Here is an 18,762-nt window from a genome sequence, read left to right as displayed (position 1 = left end):
TGTTTTATCATAATGTCTATAAACTAAAATCAAGTGACAGTGTAATTTTTTGTCTATGTTTCCCTCGGATGTGATATACCATTTTTTCCAACCACATTACGATTTTCAATTCTAGACCTGGGCAATGTAATACCAACGTAGGATAAGGGACCGTTCACAAACACTTGTTAGGGGGACCTGATGCAAAAGGGGGTCCTGAAAAATTTGGACCCTACTAAGGGGGGGGCTAAAAAAATGACCACAAATTTTCCTAGGAAAATTGAGTTTATATGCTTTTCTATGGGGTTGACCCATAATTTTCATGTCAAAAGGGGCCCTGAAATTTTTGAGGTCTGTAAAGGGGGGGCCGAAAAATTTTCACGATGACATTTTTTTGCATCAGCCCCCCCCCAACAAGTGTTTGTGAACGGTCCCTACAGCTTTAATTTCGATGATGTACCTGAGGTTTAAAAACTAAGCAGTGAGACCTGAGCCGAGCCGCCCTCCCCGGTCTTCTTGAAGGGCTATTTATTTTTATTTTTTATTTACTTCACCTCTTTTAGGTTAATCTTAGTTTGATTGAGACATAGTAATGCGCCTTTTTTTTGTCAAAATTATTTTGACCCAACGTTTATATTTCCTGCGTCCAGTGAAGGCGCGTCGTGCAAGGCAGCGCTGTCACAGCCGCAGGTCCACCAACGCGTAGAACGCGGATTTTGTGCTGCTTTGGGATCGGAGCATGTTTCCGAATGAAATTATAATGTGAAGTTGTGATTTTTAGTTTTATAATAACGGTAAGTTTTCACTTTTATTATTTATTTTATTTCATTATTTTGATTAAAATAAAACAACATTTAAAAGTGTTGATATAGTTTGTTTCAAGATTGAACTATCACCTTATAAAAACGATATAAAGGCCTGTTATGAAATGAAAACAATGTACATTTCTATATAGTTTGTCAAACAATTGCCGAGCACAAACGTTTGTCAAACATTTTCGCAAACGCCCATAAACGTTTGGCAAACGTTTTGATCGCTAAATGTTTGTCAAACGTTTGGCGAAAGCGGCTATGTAGTGCATGTTTTCCAAGCTCCGGATTTCCTTGTAAATCAGGAGAACGGGATACTTGTAAAAGTGTCGTTTTTACGAATATATATTGGCCAGGGGGACACATCGAAAAAATTTGGTGGGTATATATGCTCCCCCGGAATTTTGAGGTGGTGGGTATTAGGGAGCTGACGGCGTACCGATAAAAGGGGGTCTTTTGGAGCTGCGAAAAAGTAAAATGGGGACTTTTGGAGCTGCGAACAGTCCAAATCAAGGGTCTTTCTTGGCTTTCTGGTTGAAAATCGCATGAAAAAAACCTTTTAGAGCTGAAATTATCAAAATCAAGGGTCTTTCGGAGCTCTATTTTGACATGTGACAAAGGTAGGCCTAATTTAAGAAGTTTGAACTGTCAACGGAACTAGTAGGCCTACACTATAAAGAAAATATGACGACTTTCGTCTAGCTAATCAAAATGACGAAGAACACGTGTTCGGATGTACACTCTAAATTTCAAGGATTTAAAATAAATCCCAAGGGACTAGGGACCAATCAAGTGCTAGATTTACAATTAAATCTTTAAGATTTAAAATTAAATCTTTAAGATTGAAAATTCAAATCTATAAGATTAATTTTAAATCTAAAATTGATTGGTCCCTAACTACAGTCTTAAGGATTTATTTTTAAATCCTTGTAATTTAGAGTGTAGTTGCTGGGAAAGTTATCGGTATAAATAATAAATTTTAATACGCATGCCCTAAATGCACGTTTTCCATGATCCGGATTGCCTTGCAAAATGAACGGTAAGTTCATATCATGCTCTTTGACACCTTATGGAGAAGAAGAACCACGCACCGTGGAATAGCCATTTTATAAGGCTAGGTGGGAGGGAATTGGAGAAAAGGGAGGGATGTAAGGCGACTATCGAGTTTATCATGTTTATATCAATATTTTATAAGATTATGCCTATGACGTAAAAATCGTCGTAAGAGCGGCTGGAAAGTATGAAACCGATATTAAACCAGCATAATATAATAGGCCTATATGGCTTTGTGAAGCGGGCCCCGGCCAGGACCCTATAAACATAGGCTTTTAGATTTTAAAGGAGGTTTTACTCAATAAATTGAGCCCATTCCTTCATCAATCATATTAAAATTGTGGGAATTAACCGGACTCCTATACTGTGACTGTTAATAATAATATATTATTGTTATTATTTTGTCATCTTAATAATTTCAGACAACCGAAATCATGTAGATCAAATTCTAGTAATTCGTCCAGAAAATCATGAGTTTTTATCAATACTCGGAAGTAGTTGGTGGCTCCGAGGATTACGAATCAGAATGGGTGCAGCAACCAAACCAGCTGCAACAAGAAGCATCCGACGTTTCTCCATCAGCCTCTCCACATAACTACGTCGTCAGCGCGATGACAACGACCGTTGACTGGTTGAAAGTCACTGGAGTCAACGCGACTGCTAGCTGGATGAATGTCACCGATGACAATGTCACTGATGTCATCAGTCACGTGAACGTCACAGGCGTCCCAATGCCACATGAAGGCGGCCACCGTTCTGCCTTTAATGCTACTCTTGCAATGATACTGATACCTGAATGCATCATACTGTTCCTGTTCGTAATGTGCGTCACTACCGTCGGTGTGATGAGATTGAAATGGAAGTAAGTTGCTACACTCGATCACTTTTATAGAAAGCGAATCGCACCCATGACCATGTGCGCAAAAGCAATGCCATTGTGCAAATTCACTTATCTGCAAAAGCGGTCGAATGTAAATTCAGCTTTTTAAATATAGGCACAAGTTCGTTTCAGAAATTAGTCATTTCATTAACGAAAGCTGTATTATTGCAAATCCCTGTTTGCAAGCAATGTTTGCAATGTTGTGGTCTTTATTGGGGGGGGGGTGAGTCGAGACAGGTGCCTCCCAGCCCCATTTGACTGAGATAGGTCCAACCCCTCTATAAAACAATTTTGAAATATGCGACCCTCCCGAATATCAATTTCGAACCCCTAAGAAATGTTTGGCTAACAACATGCACCCTAATAAGAATGAGTAGGCCTACTCGAGCTTCGGTTTTGTCTGAACTTCGTTTGGGGCATTTGTGGTCTATAACGTTAAAAGACAGTTCCATCATGTTGGGGCACTGCTTGGGGGAATGAGTAGGCCCTAATATTATTGATGGAATCAATCTCGTCTCGAATGATGACGGCGCTATTTTACTCACAATCTTTTACGTCTTCTTAATCGTGGTTTGCTTCAGTCATCAAAGGCAGTAAGAATTTGAGGGTTCAGAGTCAGAAAGCCTTAACTCCCAAGTGCGTATGCCCGGGGGGGTCACTCTCACACAAAAGTCCGACCACCTCTGAAATGCACCCTTAATGGCGAATTTTTACATAACCAAATTGCACCCCTTAATGGCGAGACACATGCAAAATCCTACCCTAAATGGCGTAGCACATGCAAAAACCATATACCTTAAAATGGCGTCAACTGAGAAATATCTAATTTATACCCTAAGTGGCGTAAACAGGAAAATGAGCTAATTTGATACCCAAGGTGTCTTTTTGATGTTGCAGACCTATAGATACTAAAGAAAACATGCACAATGGTGACAAGAATCAATTAAAAAGTAGTGATTTTTATCAAATTAGTGCAAACTCACTCAAACAATAATATTACTAACCCTAAACGTCTAAGGATTTGGCGATGCCTTCTGAAAAGTACCCCTTTTTCAAAAAGACGTCGACGACGCTGTGTGGTGAAAAACATACCCTTTTAGTTGTTTTCTTGGACGCGGGTGCGTAGCAAGTCAAGTAGTGAGTGACCCCCGGGTGCGTATGGCTTTCTGGTTCTCAACCCTCGAATTGTATGTTTTTGAGATATCTCGTAAGTTTTTGTTTTGTTTTCAGACGAGATGAGATCGCCAAGGATAACGCAATGAACACAGACGATTTAGCGTTCTACCAAACAGTGTACAAGATGACAAGAAAAGAGTGAGTGAGATAGTTTTGTTTTCTTCTACAAGAGATTTGTCTAGGGCCTGCAAATAGCAGCAAGTTTTGACATTAGACTTTGTGTATAGCTCCTATTGCATCCTATATATTGAGGCTATAATACTGGAAGTCCTGTGGCGGGACGGCCGATTGCCGAGGAGAAAAGCACGTGAAATGTCTCAATGTGTTTTTAATGTAAACCTGATTAGCTCAGTAATGTTGAATGTGAAAGTCAGGTGGCCGGATTGACACCAGTTCCCTTAATAGGAACACGAAAAGTTTTGCGTGAGACGTGGGTAAGTCGTGGGGGCAGAACCCCACTGTTAGAATATCTCTTACAAGCAGAAATGCATCCAAATAATATCACGTAGTAGTTTTCTTAGTTATCCACAACAATATTTTATTACTCCAAACTACAGCATACAAGACTTAGTCACACCCATCCTATACTTAAGCTTCCTACTCCCACACTACCCCTGCAGTACCACACAGCTAGCACCCCCTGACAGCAAGGATGAGAATCAATAGGAAAATGTGTTAATACAACTTAACATGAAAGGCCTACAAAAGTCGAAGTTATTTTGGTACTAAATGAAAAATTGGGCATAGTAGCCCTGCTCAGCGCATGCTAATAGTAATGACACTTACGAACGCATGCAAGCATGTATTGGTAAAGTATCATCATAAAATCTATATACACATAATAAAACAATATGATTCCAACAGCATGTGCACTAATCACGTACATAATAAAAATAAACATGACTCACCAAATAAAATCCTCTCTTGTTTATAAAATATAAAACTCACCAAAATGATATCCTCTCAAAAGCCACAATACTCCTCAGACTTAGTTGAGGTACCTCTCAGGCATAACATCGCCCCACGCGATGTTACTAATTTACTCTGCAATCCTTTGGTATGTCTTTTAGGCATAAGATCGCCCCACGCGATATTACCCCTTTACTCCGCAATCCTTTGGTATGTCTTTTAGGCATAAGATCGCCCCACGCGATATTACCCTTTACTCCGCAATCCTTTGGTATCTCTTTAAGGCATAAGATCGCCCCACGCGATATTATCCCTTCACTCCGCTATCCTTTGGTATGTCTTTTAAGGCATAAGATCGCCCCACGCGATATTACCCCTTACTCTGCAATCCTCTGGTATGTCTTTAAGGTATAAGATCGCCCCACGCGATATTACCCTTACTCCGCAATCCTCTGGTATGAATTTAAGGTATAAGATCGCCCCACGCGATATTACCCCTTACTCCGCAATCCTCTGGTATGAATTTAAGGTATAAGATCGCCCCACGCGATATTACCCCTTACTCCGCAATCCTCTGGTATAAATTTAAGGTATAAGATCGCCCCACGCGATATTACCCCTTACTCCGCAATCCTCTGGTATGAATTTAAGGTATAAGATCGCCCCACGCGATATTACCCCTTACTCCGCAATCTTCTGGTATGACTTTAAGGTATAAGATCGCCCCACGCGATATTACCCCTTACTCCGCAATCCTCTGGTATGACTTTAAGGTATAAGATCGCCCCACGCGATATTACCCCTTACGGTTAATTGATTGGATACGTACGGCGCGCTAATTGGCTGACGGAGATAATTGATTGAACCGCACATGGGCAGAAGCGCGGGTGATAATTAATTGAACCGAATATGCGCAGAGCGACCATAAATACGGGTTTCATTTCTCCGTACCAGGAAATCCAATTTAAAGGGATACACGCGATTTGGGGATAGGAAAATGAAATGGGAATTACCTAAAAATAATATTATGTGTTGGCTTGATTTACCAATACCGTTTCACAGCCCCCCTCCCACAATGTGCCGTCCCTGGCACATGGACGTAAAAAAAAAATAAACGGCATTGGTAAATTTATGCTGCCTTATCTTAGTACTACACTACTCTACTCCTAACTAAATGAAAATGGCCTAAGTCTTCAATCTTTCACTGCGGTCTTCATGGTTATCGTCTGTATCAGTCTGTCAGTTCTGACATCTGCGATGCTGGTTGTCCGTCATCATTAACCACTCGAATGTCCAACTGCTACCATCTTCTGAAGTATGTACGTCATGGTCATGGGGAAATGGTTGGCTGATTTACGGCTAGAAAGGTATTGGAAGAAGAGACGGTTTGAACCGTCACTCTACCCAGTTATCTCCATACTGCTGGAATGACAGTCTGGTGGTCCCACCACGGTAAGTATCCTCAAACACCGCGGCTATACATATAAGTTTGGAATAATCTAGTGCTCTGAACACTCCTCCTTGTGATTCATAACATTAAGAAACCACTGCAAATACCAAACGTCACTCGGAAAGAAAAACAAAATAATAAAGAGTACTGCAGAAGGTGCAGTACAAAGACGGCTAAAGCGGTGGAGGGAGCTTGTCCCCTCGCTCTGGTAAAGGACCAGCCTATCACCCTAACATGCGGGTACCACCAGAATCTCATAAGTTCCCCCCGATACTTCTGTTACTCTGCTTCCCCGTCTTCCTTTCATCCGTCTCTTCGCCGACTGGTTGCCTCTCTATTCCCCTCCTCTATTCTCTTCGTAAGTCATAGTCATGGGAGTTTGGTTGGTAAGCTCATCTCTACTTGATTGCATTGGTAATAGGACGGTTTGGACCTTCACTCCGAACCAGTGTCCTTGACTCTCCCAAGCTATCGTCCTCAAGGCGGTACCAAGGAGTCCAGTGACGTACAGACATCACCACCATCTATATTTGGCACAACACATAGCATATAACTCCTGAAACTATCACTGACTCCCCGTTGTCCTGACAACATTTCCATACGCCTATAAGGAAATAAGTGTGACAAGTCCCAAAGTACAGTCTCCCTGTCCCGTCCGTAGAAAACACATCATCATTTGAAGGACCATGCACCCATATTAACTCATCCCTCACACACAGCCACGAAGATCACCGATGAAGACATCTCCCAAACTACTTCAACCGCACGTTTGATTTTACTTGAAAACACAATACCCTCAACACAACTTTAAACACAACTTAAAAACTGCAACATAACTTATTTACAACTGCTCCACTTTTGACTACTCTGCAGGTCTGACCGAACTTCTAATTAGTCCCACTCTTCAGCGCACTCGCATGCACCATAGGCCCCCGCTCACGCTCCATCACAGGGACCCTACACTTCCAAGGTTCCAAATTCAGTCCCTCGCATACTGTCACCCGTCCTGCACTAACAACCATTGGCCTACTACCCCTACTCCTCTGTACACGCACCGCACCTCCGGGCAAGTTAGCCAACACCATGTAAGGCCCTCCGGAATCTCCACCAACTCTCCCTGGTACCTGGTTACCACACACCCACACAAAGTCCCCAGGCTTGACGTGAACACCTGGTCCTCTTGGTCTCACACCATTATTTACCACACTGCGATCATGTGACACTGCAGCTCTCATCACATTGTCCAAATCAAATCCCCGGTACTGTAAGTAATCCCTCACGTCATCACCCATCCCCACCCAATAGTAACTCTGCCTCACTACAGCCAATACATTCCTAGTTCTTAATCCTCCACCAGCCCCCGTTACACACAACTCCTCCAACACCTGCTCCTGTAGTCCCCGTGGTAACACAATCAACCACCTCGCCATCTTACCATCCTGACTTTCCCATCTCCGGACCAAAACCCCCTCCTTCACACTCAATACCTCCCACTGTCTCATGTAACATTGCGGCACTACTCCCCACACTGGTTTTCTGCCCTCTATCTTCCCCCTCAACATAGGGCCAATCACCCTATCTCGTAATTGCATGTCCCTTATGCTCTCCAAAGTAACTCCTCTCACACCTCCTTCTCCACTACTGCCCCCCTCCCAGTCCTGATCTCCTCTCCACACACTTCCTTCCGACCTTCCTACTACCTCCTTCTTCCTTAGCCTCCTATCACCGTGTACACCTCCTTCTCTACTACTGCCCCTCTCCCAGTCCTGATCTCCTCTCCACACACTTCCTTCCGACCTTCCTACTACCTCCTTCTTCCTTAGCCTCCTATCACCTCCCATGCTGCCCTGACTCTCTCCGACTACCTCAGTCGTGTCACTACTGACACTACTATCCCCCTCCACGGTCAACAGCCGAGACACACACTTTTGTCTCACATAAACTCCTGCTGACACTGACCCCCTTGGTTGTCTATCAGCTGTCTGAGGGGCCCGTGGACTTTTGGATTCTACCTTCTTTAAGGCAGTATCCCGCATCATCCTCTCAACTACTTTCAGTGAGGTGTCCATCGAGTCTATTCTAGCTTCCATCTCTGCCACCTTATTATCCACCGCCTCTGTTCCCACAACATGGCTATAACCCAATTTACCGCAGCCTCTTGACTTCTCTATTCTCAAGAATGACTCTACTTCCTCAGCTATACACACGGCAGCTTCTAACGTATCCGGCCTACCTCGAAACAACTCCGCACGTAGTTCCTGATCACTCACCGCGTTCTTAAAATGGCGCCTCGCAATTCTGTCCCTCTCCAGTTTCTCTGTCCCTGGGTAGGCAAGTGCCGTCAACCTCTTTATCTCGTGCCCTAAGGCAGCTAATGTCTCCCCCCGGTAACTGTTCCCGTCTGGACAATTTTTGGAAATAACTCTCCTCACTCTCCCTAGGCCCAAACTCCCTCTGCAACAACGCCACTAGGTCCTCATAGGATATCTCTCTCGAATCTATATCATTTACGCTCAAAATCGCTAAGGCATCATCCTTACAACAGGTAAATAGCTGATACCTGGCCGCCTCCTCTGTCCACTGGTTATATGCCTTACACGCCTCAAAGTGGATAATAAAATCCTTCCACGGAGTCTTTCCATCAAACTCTGATGGCTTTTTTCTCTGGCCTTACCTCGACCCCACAATCGCTAGACTCTCCATCACCGTGTATAGCAGGAGAACATTGGCCCTCTACCAGCTTTGCTTTCTCCTCTATTTGGACCTCCAATTCCATCAGTCCCCGCTCCCTTTCCTTCAACTCTGCCTCCCATTTCGTTAAATCTGTCTGCCTCTCTCTGAAAACCTGTTCACAAACCCCCTTCTCTGCTTTAAACTTCTCCCGTCGCTTCTCGACCTTAGCTGCTTCTCTATCTAAATCAGCAGCGCTGCCTTCTAACGCTCTACTTCGTGCAACACACTCTGCCTTCTGGGCATCAAGTTCCTCTATCTCTTCACTCTTCGTCTCCTCCCACGCCTTCACTCCTCTTTCCCACTCCTCCCTCTCATGCTCACACCTCACCTCCCTATCATGTATCTCTGATATCCTCTCTCTCAATTTCTCCTTATTCCTTTCCTTTTTAACATCTATCTTCTGTCTTTCACTGCTTTTAGACTTCTCCCACGTTTCAACTTCTGCACCAAAAGTAGCTTGCTGCTCCTCCAGCTTAGCTATTCCTAGCTTCCTCTCAATCTCCCATATCCTCTCTCTTTCTACTATCTCAGCTTCCCTATCGGACAAAGCACTAAGTCTCCTACCTAGCTCCCACTCCCGTCTATCATTTTGTATGTTGAGAATGTACATATCTTTCTCAAAGGCCGCTCGTCGTTCTTCCAATTCATCAACATCACGCTCCCTTTCACTTTCCCATGCCCTCACGCTTTCTTCGAACTCAGCCTTCCGGACTGACAGGGCACTCACCATTTCTTCGAACTTGGCCTTCTTGTCAGACAGGGCACTATCACTCTCACTGCTTTTATTTTCTTCCCTCGACCTCGCTTCTCTATCAACGGTAGCTCGTATCTTCTTCAATTCAGCCACTTCACGTGCCCTCTCAACTTCCCATGCCCTCTCTCTTTCCTCAATCCGGGCCTTCCTGTCAGACAGGCTTATTTCCCAAACTTCCACCTGTGAGTCAAAGACAGCTCGTCGTTCCTCCAATTCACTAACTTCTCGTTTCCTTTCACTTTCCCATTCTCTCTCTCTTTCTTCGATACTGGCCTTCTTGTCAGACAGAGCACTTCCCTCTCATCCAACTCTCGTCTTCGTTGCTGGTTGTACACCATCTGTTCATAAACATCCCTTCTCTCCTCCACGTTCCTCTTGTCCCACAATACCACATCCATTTTATGCTCTCTCTTCATCGCATGCAACATCTCTAATTGAACATTGATCTTCTCCTGGGCCACTCTCACAACATCATCAAGTGCTAACGGGTAGTCCACCTCACCACCCATGTCACCACTATCAGGATCTGGGGCTTCATCATCATTCAATGGCGTCATATACAATCCAATTTCAGCACTATTCTCCGTATCAACAACGGGTATGTCCTCTACCTCCTCTGTCCCCCTCCTCTACTCCCCTCCACAATGTCCACTTCCATGCCTTCTGAAAGATATATGCCACTATCCTCCCCATCACTGCGCTCCAAATAGCGCCCAAAGTCCTCCTCTACTCCTGGTGGAGCTTGGTGGCATCTCCTCACTTCCCCCATCTCTATCTATCCTCTCAATTTTGCACTCCTGATGGCTACTCAAAGTCTTCTGGTGCCTTCTCCTACTTCTCCTCCCCAATCTCCTCCTACGACGACCTCCTCTACCTTCCTCCTCTACTCTCCCTGACATTGTAGTGCACCTATAGTACTGCTTATAACACTCAAATCCCACTTCTGACACCAATTTGTGGCGGGACGGCCGATTGCCGAGGAGAAAAGCACGTGAAATGTCTCAATGTGTTTTTAATGTAAACCTGATTAGCTCAGTAATGTTGAATGTGAAAGTCAGGTGGCCGGATTGACACCAGTTCCCTTAATAGGAACACGAAAAGTTTTGCGTGAGACGTGGGTAAGTCGTGGGGGCAGAACCCCACTGTTAGAATATCTCTTACAAGCAGAAATGCATCCAAATAATATCACGTAGTAGTTTTCTTAGTTATCCACAACAATATTTTATTACTCCAAACTACAGCATACAAGACTTAGTCACACCCATCCTATACTTTAGCTTCCTACTCCCACACTACCCCTGCAGTACCACACAGCTAGCACCCCCTGACAGCAAGGATGAGAATCAATAGGGAAAATGTGTTAATACAACTTAACATGAAAGGCCTACAAAAGTCGAAGTTATTTTGGTACTAAATGAAAAATTGGGCATAGTAGCCCCGCTCAGCGCATGCTAATAGTAATGACACTTACGAACGCATGCAAGCATGTATTGGTAAAGTATCATCATAAAATCTATATACACATAATAAAACAATATGATTCCAACAGCATGTGCACTAATCACGTACATAATAAAAATAAACATGACTCACCAAATAAAATCCTCTCTTGTTTATAAAATATAAAACTCACCAAAATGATATCCTCTCAAAAGCCACAATACTCCTCAGACTTAGTTGAGGTACCTCTCAGGCATAACATCGCCCCACGCGATGTTACTAATTTACTCTGCAATCCTTTGGTATGTCTTTTAGGCATAAGATCGCCCCACGCGATATTACCCCTTTACTCCGCAATCCTTTGGTATGTCTTTTAGGCATAAGATCGCCCCACGCGATATTACCCCTTTACTCCGCAATCCTTTGGTATCTCTTTAAGGCATAAGATCGCCCCACGCGATATTATCCCTTCACTCCGCTATCCTTTGGTATGTCTTTTAAGGCATAAGATCGCCCCACGCGATATTACCCCTTACTCTGCAATCCTCTGGTATGTCTTTAAGGTATAAGATCGCCCCACGCGATATTACCCCTTACTCCGCAATCCTCTGGTATGAATTTAAGGTATAAGATCGCCCCACGCGATATTACCCCTTACTCCGCAATCCTCTGGTATGAATTTAAGGTATAAGATCGCCCCACGCGATATTACCCTTACTCCGCAATCCTCTGGTATGAATTTAAGGTATAAGATCGCCCCACGCGATATTACCCCTTACTCCGCAATCCTCTGGTATGAATTTAAGGTATAAGATCGCCCCACGCGATATTACCCCTTACTCCGCAATCTTCTGGTATGACTTTAAGGTATAAGATCGCCCCACGCGATATTACCCCTTACTCCGCAATCCTCTGGTATGACTTTAAGGTATAAGATCGCCCCACGCGATATTACCCCTTACTCCGCAATCCTCTGGTATGAATTTAAGGTATAAGATCGCCCCACGCGATATTACCCTTACTCCGCAATCTTCTGGTATGACTTTAAGGTATAAGATCGCCCCACGCGATATTACCCCTTACTCCGCAATCCTCTGGTATGAATTTAAGGCATAAGATCGCCCCACGCGATATTACCCCTCACTCCGCAATCCTCTGGTATGACTTTAAGGTATAAGATCGCCCCACGCGATATTACCCCTTACTCCGCAATCCTCTGGTATGACTCCAAGGTATAAGATCGCCCCACGCGATATTACCCCTTACTCTGCAATCCTCTGGTATGTCTTTAAGGTATAAGATCGCCCCACGCGATATTACCCCTTACTCTACAATCCTCTGGTATGAATTTAAGGCATAAGATCGCCCCACGCGATATTACCCCTTACTCCGCAATCCTCTGGTATGAATTTAAGGTATAAGATCGCCCCACGCGATATTACCCTTACTGAGCAATCCTCTGGTATGACTTCAAGGTATAAGATCGCCCCACGCGATATTACCCCTTACTCCGCAATCCTCTGGTATGACTTTAAGGTATAAGATCGCCCCACGCGATATTACCCCTTACTCCGCAATCCTCTGGTATGAATTTAAGGTATAAGATCGCCCCACGCGATATTACCCTTACTCCGCAATCCTCTGGTATGAATTTAAGGTATAAGATCGCCCCACGCGATATTACCCTTACTCCGCAATCTTCTGGTATGACTTTAAGGTATAAGATCGCCCCACGCGATATTACCCCTTACTCCGCAGTCTTTTGATGCACTGAAAAGTAAACATCACGTGCACGGAGCCATAACACATTTCTGTTGGAATCAATAATAAAAATAAATAATAATCAATATACCATATCAACTCACCACATCTTTCAGTGAACGCTTAACATTCACATAAATATATATATGAATATTTAAATATACCTTTTCACACAACACATAGGCCTAAATAAGATTATAGGCCCTGTATATGACAATCTCATAATAAAAACCTAACTATCTTGAAGTAGCATTTGGGTGTGACTTGTACATGAATACTATGATCTAAATGTTAAAGCCTCTATGATCTGAAACAAATTGTAATTCCGTTACAAGACTACTTTTGGTTGAGGCCTATTGCATATTGGATAATAATCGCGAATAATGTCAAAGGTCAGGTAACATTGCAACACATAATAATTTGTGAAATGTGAGAAAGAGAGTGTGAATATTATTTTCCAAACGAAAATAATACACCGCGAAAATATAATGATCCCTATTAATGCACAACATGCCACGTCTAAAATAATTAATTAAATCAAAAGATCCGAAAATATAAAACGGGGAAACCCCGTATTGACGCAATTAACACATGTACATTGTATGCACTCCCAGTAATGTACCCGTGCTGTACACGCACCTATGACCTCGAAGAAAGGTCATCCATCACCTTCGCACGTAAGCACCCACACAATGATGGAACCCATATTTAATTACAAATATAAAATAATTCACAACACCAAACTAATTCAGCTCTTTCTCACTTCCCACTTTACCTAGAAAGCTGAATTGCACACCATAGTAAGGGCAAAGGTATGCTGTCTGGTTTCGGACCTATGATGATAAAATACTAGAATGAGAAATCATGAATTTGGAGGTGCATTTGAAACCATGAACGACAAGAAATTTGGATGCAGCGCCATGCACACCGCTTACACGTGCGAAACAACATAGCCAAATCACCCAACTTACGCATGAAGAAAATCGTCCAAAACACATTTAAAAACTGATTCCACGATCTCAAAACCACCTCCACGCGTTCTATACCAATATCCTAACTTAATTTGGAACTCTTTAATTCCGAAAACATAATAATACTCTAAAAATAATAATTTTAAAAATACGACAAAGAAAAGCTGTATATATTCACCTAAACAGCAAGGACGAGAATAACATGAGGTCGCCCAGCCGGCTAGCATGTCGGACGCGCTAATTGGCTGACGGTTAATTGATTGGATACGTACGGCGCGCTAATTGGCTGACGGAGATAATTGATTGAACCGCACATGGGCAGAAGCGCGGGTGATAATTAATTGAACCGAATATGCGCAGAGCGACCATAAATACGGGTTTCATTTCTCCGTACCAGGAAATCCAATTTAAAGGGATACACGCGATTTGGGGATAGGAAAATGAAATGGGAATTACCTAAAAATAATATTATGTGTTGGCTTGATTTACCAATACCGTTTCAGTCCTTTGGAACCTAGAAACGGGATACATGTAGGCCAAATCACAGCCGTGGGTAATCTCGCTTCTCTTTTTGAATAGCTCTGACACTCTTATGTGTACAGGGTTGATTCTTGGGAGCACCATCAGCTGTGACTTTTGATTTGATTTGTTCTGGTTTTGACAACCCTGGATAACCCAAGAAAGCCTCTATTGAAGCTTATTTCCATTGGGGTCCATTTGAACACCGGGACGGGTTGGGAACAGTCAGGGGTTAACACCCTACTCTTTTCGAAACTGGCTGCGAATTACATGTACAGGTGTGGCTCTCTGCACATGGGACCGACGGCTTAACGTCCCCTCCAAAGGACGGAGTACTTTCATGATTCATGGACCCAATTCTAAATGAACCATGGGGAGAGCGGAAGTCTGAATTTAATCTACAGAAGTTGTCAATTAATTTCAGCCTTTTTTTTATCCCAGCAAATCGCCACCGCCGGGAATCGAACCCGGGACCTCATGCACTAAAGGCAAGTACCCTAACCATTGCGCCACGCTCTCCCACTACCGAACCACGAGACGCTGAACACTATACATATGCACATGCTGAGCGGTGTCTCAATGGAAATACATCTTTCGGAGCATTTCGATTTTAAAGCTTTTTAAGTCGACAGAGGCCAAGTGACAGATGAGACAGGTGCCCGCAACCATAGCTATCTACTATGATGATGCACTAAATATTTTCCCCTTTATAGCTCGATGGATGTGTGTTCAACTCGGTTGCCTATGGAAATGCCATCATTCGGCTACTTCGACGCAGACAAACCTGACAAATACAAAAGCCTGGTGCCGGCATTGAAGACTGATCTCAATATCATCCCAGGGTGAGTCGCACTGGGATATTCCAGTTGAAATCCATACACCCCCTAGATGGAAGACATGAACTTTATCTTATATACAGCACACAGAAAGTTTGAATGTCTAAATATGATGGGGTTACCTGAATGGTCGACTCCATTTGATGTTATACACCCCTGTGTGGGAGATGAAGATCATGTCTTCGACAAGGGTGTATGGATTTTAACTGGAATAGCTTATTTCAGAAGAGAACACTGAACAGTAAATAATCGTTGATATTTTGGCATAATGTCGAATAGCGATTCGCCTGTTTCATGATAGGCATTAATTATCTTGAATTAGAGGACAGGGTATAGACCGTATAGGCCTATATAGAGAGACAGAGGGAAGAATATGGATTACGTAGGCCCTAACGGTCAAATTTACTTATCTTAGGAGCGGCACCAGAAATTTTTACATGGGCATTGGGGGGAAAGTAGGCCTATGTTTTAGGGAAAGGGGGCAAAATTCTCAACAAAACGGTTCTATAAAAAATCAGAACCGTTAGGATTGGAACCAGCGCGCACTCACGATTACATGAGTTTGAGTTCTATGTCTCACATTGACTGACGTCCTTCTAGGATACGGGCCATCCCCTCTCTTTATAAAATTCATTACGAATTAACCGATAATTATTTCACCCAGGGGCATGGCAAGAGCATCGGAGGCACATGGACAAAAAGGAAGTGCGGGGCCCTTTTAAAGTCTCCTGTATTAGCTCTACTCCTAACACACTTCATTTTCGCTCTTGCTACGCCCTTGATTCTACCCTATACTTGGGATAAACGTAGTCTAAGGCGATAGGCCTAAAACAATGTTGCCCCGGATGAGCCTGTTAACGTTCAAACCATTATTAAACTTGTGTTTTGCTACATTTATCTAGCTACATTGAGGTCCTTCGAGTCCAACTACGTCCACGACGATCATCTGTGCCGGAAAACCTCCGGGCAGTACGTTCCGCGCCGGACACCGTCTGCGCCACCGATTCCGATGACCCTTTTGGTCGCCAACTGCATATCACGACAAGCTCACCGGCCATCCTAGTAGGTTTATGGAATCGCTACCGTTCCGAAATATTCCGACACCAAAACGAAGTTGTTGACTTGTGTCCGATTCACGCCGAAATTCAATCGATGATATCGGGAAATAGTCGGCCCACGACTTCAGATGGCCGGACAAGCCCACCCGCTTATCGCGGAGAATCTGAAGGATTCGAGTTCTACCTTCAACATGTTCAAAGTTCCGCATCTACGATTCCGAGGAAAATTACATGCCGTTTTTGTCGTGAACGAGCCATGAGAGCAATGACACCGTTGACAACGCCAGGAACGAGTCCAAAATCACATCGCAAGTAAGTAAATACGATTTCAATTAGGCATGTCATGAACGAGGCATCAGAACAGGGACTGTTGACAACACAAGGAACGAGTCCCAAACTACATATGACGGCATCAGTTAGGATATGTCCTTGGGTCGTGAATGAACGGACCATGAGCATGACGAGAACAGTGACAATATTGATGACGCCAGAAACGACTCCAAAACCACATCGCAAGCATGTAATATGGTGGTATCAATATCAATAGGTCTATGTCCTTTGTCGTAAATAGGACATTAAAATTGGGACACCGTTGAAAAGGACATGCAGGAACAAGTCCGCAAGTAAGTCATATGACATCAATTAGGATGTCACTTTGTCGTGAACGGGCCATGCGAACACCGACACCGTTTTCGTTGACAATGTCAGGAACGAGTCCATCATACATCTAAAGTAATATGACATAAATTAGACCTGTGTCCTTTTGTCATGAACTGGCCATAAGATCGAGAACAAGGACACCGCTGACGACGCCAGGAACGAGTCTAACACCACGTCGCAAGTATAGGTAATATGACTGTATCAATATTTTCGAGAGAAGGCCGTGAGAACAGGGACGCCGTAACAACGCCATACGAAGCCAAAACCACAAGTAATACGGCATTTAAACCATACGCAATACTGCTATTGCTATCAGCGTTAAATTCTACACCCTATCTCTTGTTCTTTTGATTGCAGAAGATCCCACACTTCAATATTTCAAAGCGGTTTGACCGCCATGGCCGATGAATGTGGCACTTTATCAACTCGCGCCTTGCACTCTCTGGGTCCAGTCAGGATAGAACACGTGCAAGATAAGACCAGTGAGACATCGCCGCTACTACAAGAACGCTCGTCTCCAAGTTATCACGATATCGAAGCCGCTGTGTCGCTGGAAGAGATCGACACATCATCACGTGGGAGAAGACAATCCTGCAAGCCGGAGATACAACTGGAGGGCTTCAAGGCAGTACTTCTCAATGAATCAAGGTATGAGAGGGTTTTGCATGGTCGTCATGAGTTCAGGCTCAAGAAAAATGCTCAGGCCATGCCTGGGAGCCAGGCTAAACGGATTAAGACCCGTACGCACGATGGCATGTATGGAAAGAAAAGGATGAAACCACAGAATTAGAGAAGGAGAACCGGGACTCGACCGTCATCTTGATATAGCCATGGCGCAAAAAATCGGGGTATTCGGTTTCCCTCGGAATGCGCTCGAGGCATTCGTTGTGATGCAAGCGCGAAATAGATGATGGGCGCATTTGAGATGACTTGATGCGAACGGCATATGCGAGTGCCAAGACGCTTCAGATGAGACGCAGAATTGTTTTCGTTCGTCTCAGCGCACCGTCGGCAAAGACCCGATACCCCCAATGTTCTCCCCATTGCTGACGACGCGAGGGTACATGGCGCGATGGCGGTATAGGGAGTCCCGGTTCTCCTTCTCTAATTGTGTGGATGAAACAGGACCGAAAATTAAGAACAATGAAGGCCATTCCCAACAAACTAATCATAAGAACAATTTCACCGTCAGCCTTCGGGTTAAGAGATCAGAAATTCTTAACCCAATCTCAACTGCCACAGAGGCTGTTGCTAACATGCTGCAAAGATTCGCCTCATGGCGCAAATGGGCTCCTTGATATTACTCATATAATTGGATTTTAGGCTCAAAATAAAAGTGCCTTCCGTAAAAATCTCACCAGCAAATAAAGGCACACACCCGTATTTCTTGTTAAAAATTTTAAAGAAGCTGTCTATATTGTACGCGATATTTGCCTCTTTGCCTATGTGCGCCATTAGGCGAATCTTTACGGTATTGGACATGTTGAAGATGCTCGGTGCACAGTATTTAAATTATCACAAGAATATTTTGTCCAACAGTTGAACTGTCGTGTATTAGGGCTAATAGCCGAAAAAAGGGGTTTATGCGGTTTGAAACGTTGAACCTGTTATGGTTCTAGTATCTCCCATGGCCACACCTAGATCTGCGTTTCTGTGAGTTGTCATGATTTGCGCTTTACCTAATTCTTCTTGAGGGTGGAGTAGTGCAAATGTCAAGTGGAATGGAAATATTAAGACACTAATCATGTTACGATTTTATGCGACGCCTGGATTG

At 43.7% G+C, this 18,762-nt stretch overlaps 2 protein-coding genes across 2 annotated transcripts in view; both read left to right on the top strand.

Moving 5' to 3' along the window:
* LOC140168731 (uncharacterized) overlaps positions 1 to 18,762 on the top strand; it is an 84,887-nt gene that overhangs the window by 65,219 nt on the left and 906 nt on the right. The window lies entirely within an intron of this gene.
* On the top strand, positions 2,282 to 17,778 carry LOC140168732 (uncharacterized). The gene is made up of 5 exons (XM_072192142.1): positions 2,282 to 2,703; positions 3,952 to 4,035; positions 15,148 to 15,276; positions 16,173 to 16,640; positions 17,346 to 17,778. Exons 1-5 carry the CDS (start codon positions 2,312 to 2,314, stop codon positions 17,776 to 17,778), a joined length of 1,506 nt encoding a protein of 501 aa, XP_072048243.1. The 5' UTR covers positions 2,282 to 2,311.

This window comes from Amphiura filiformis, chromosome 13, assembly GCF_039555335.1.
Source record: "Amphiura filiformis chromosome 13, Afil_fr2py, whole genome shotgun sequence".
NCBI lineage: Eukaryota > Metazoa > Echinodermata > Ophiuroidea > Amphilepidida > Amphiuridae > Amphiura > Amphiura filiformis.
This window is presented reverse-complemented; position numbering and strand designations above follow the sequence as displayed.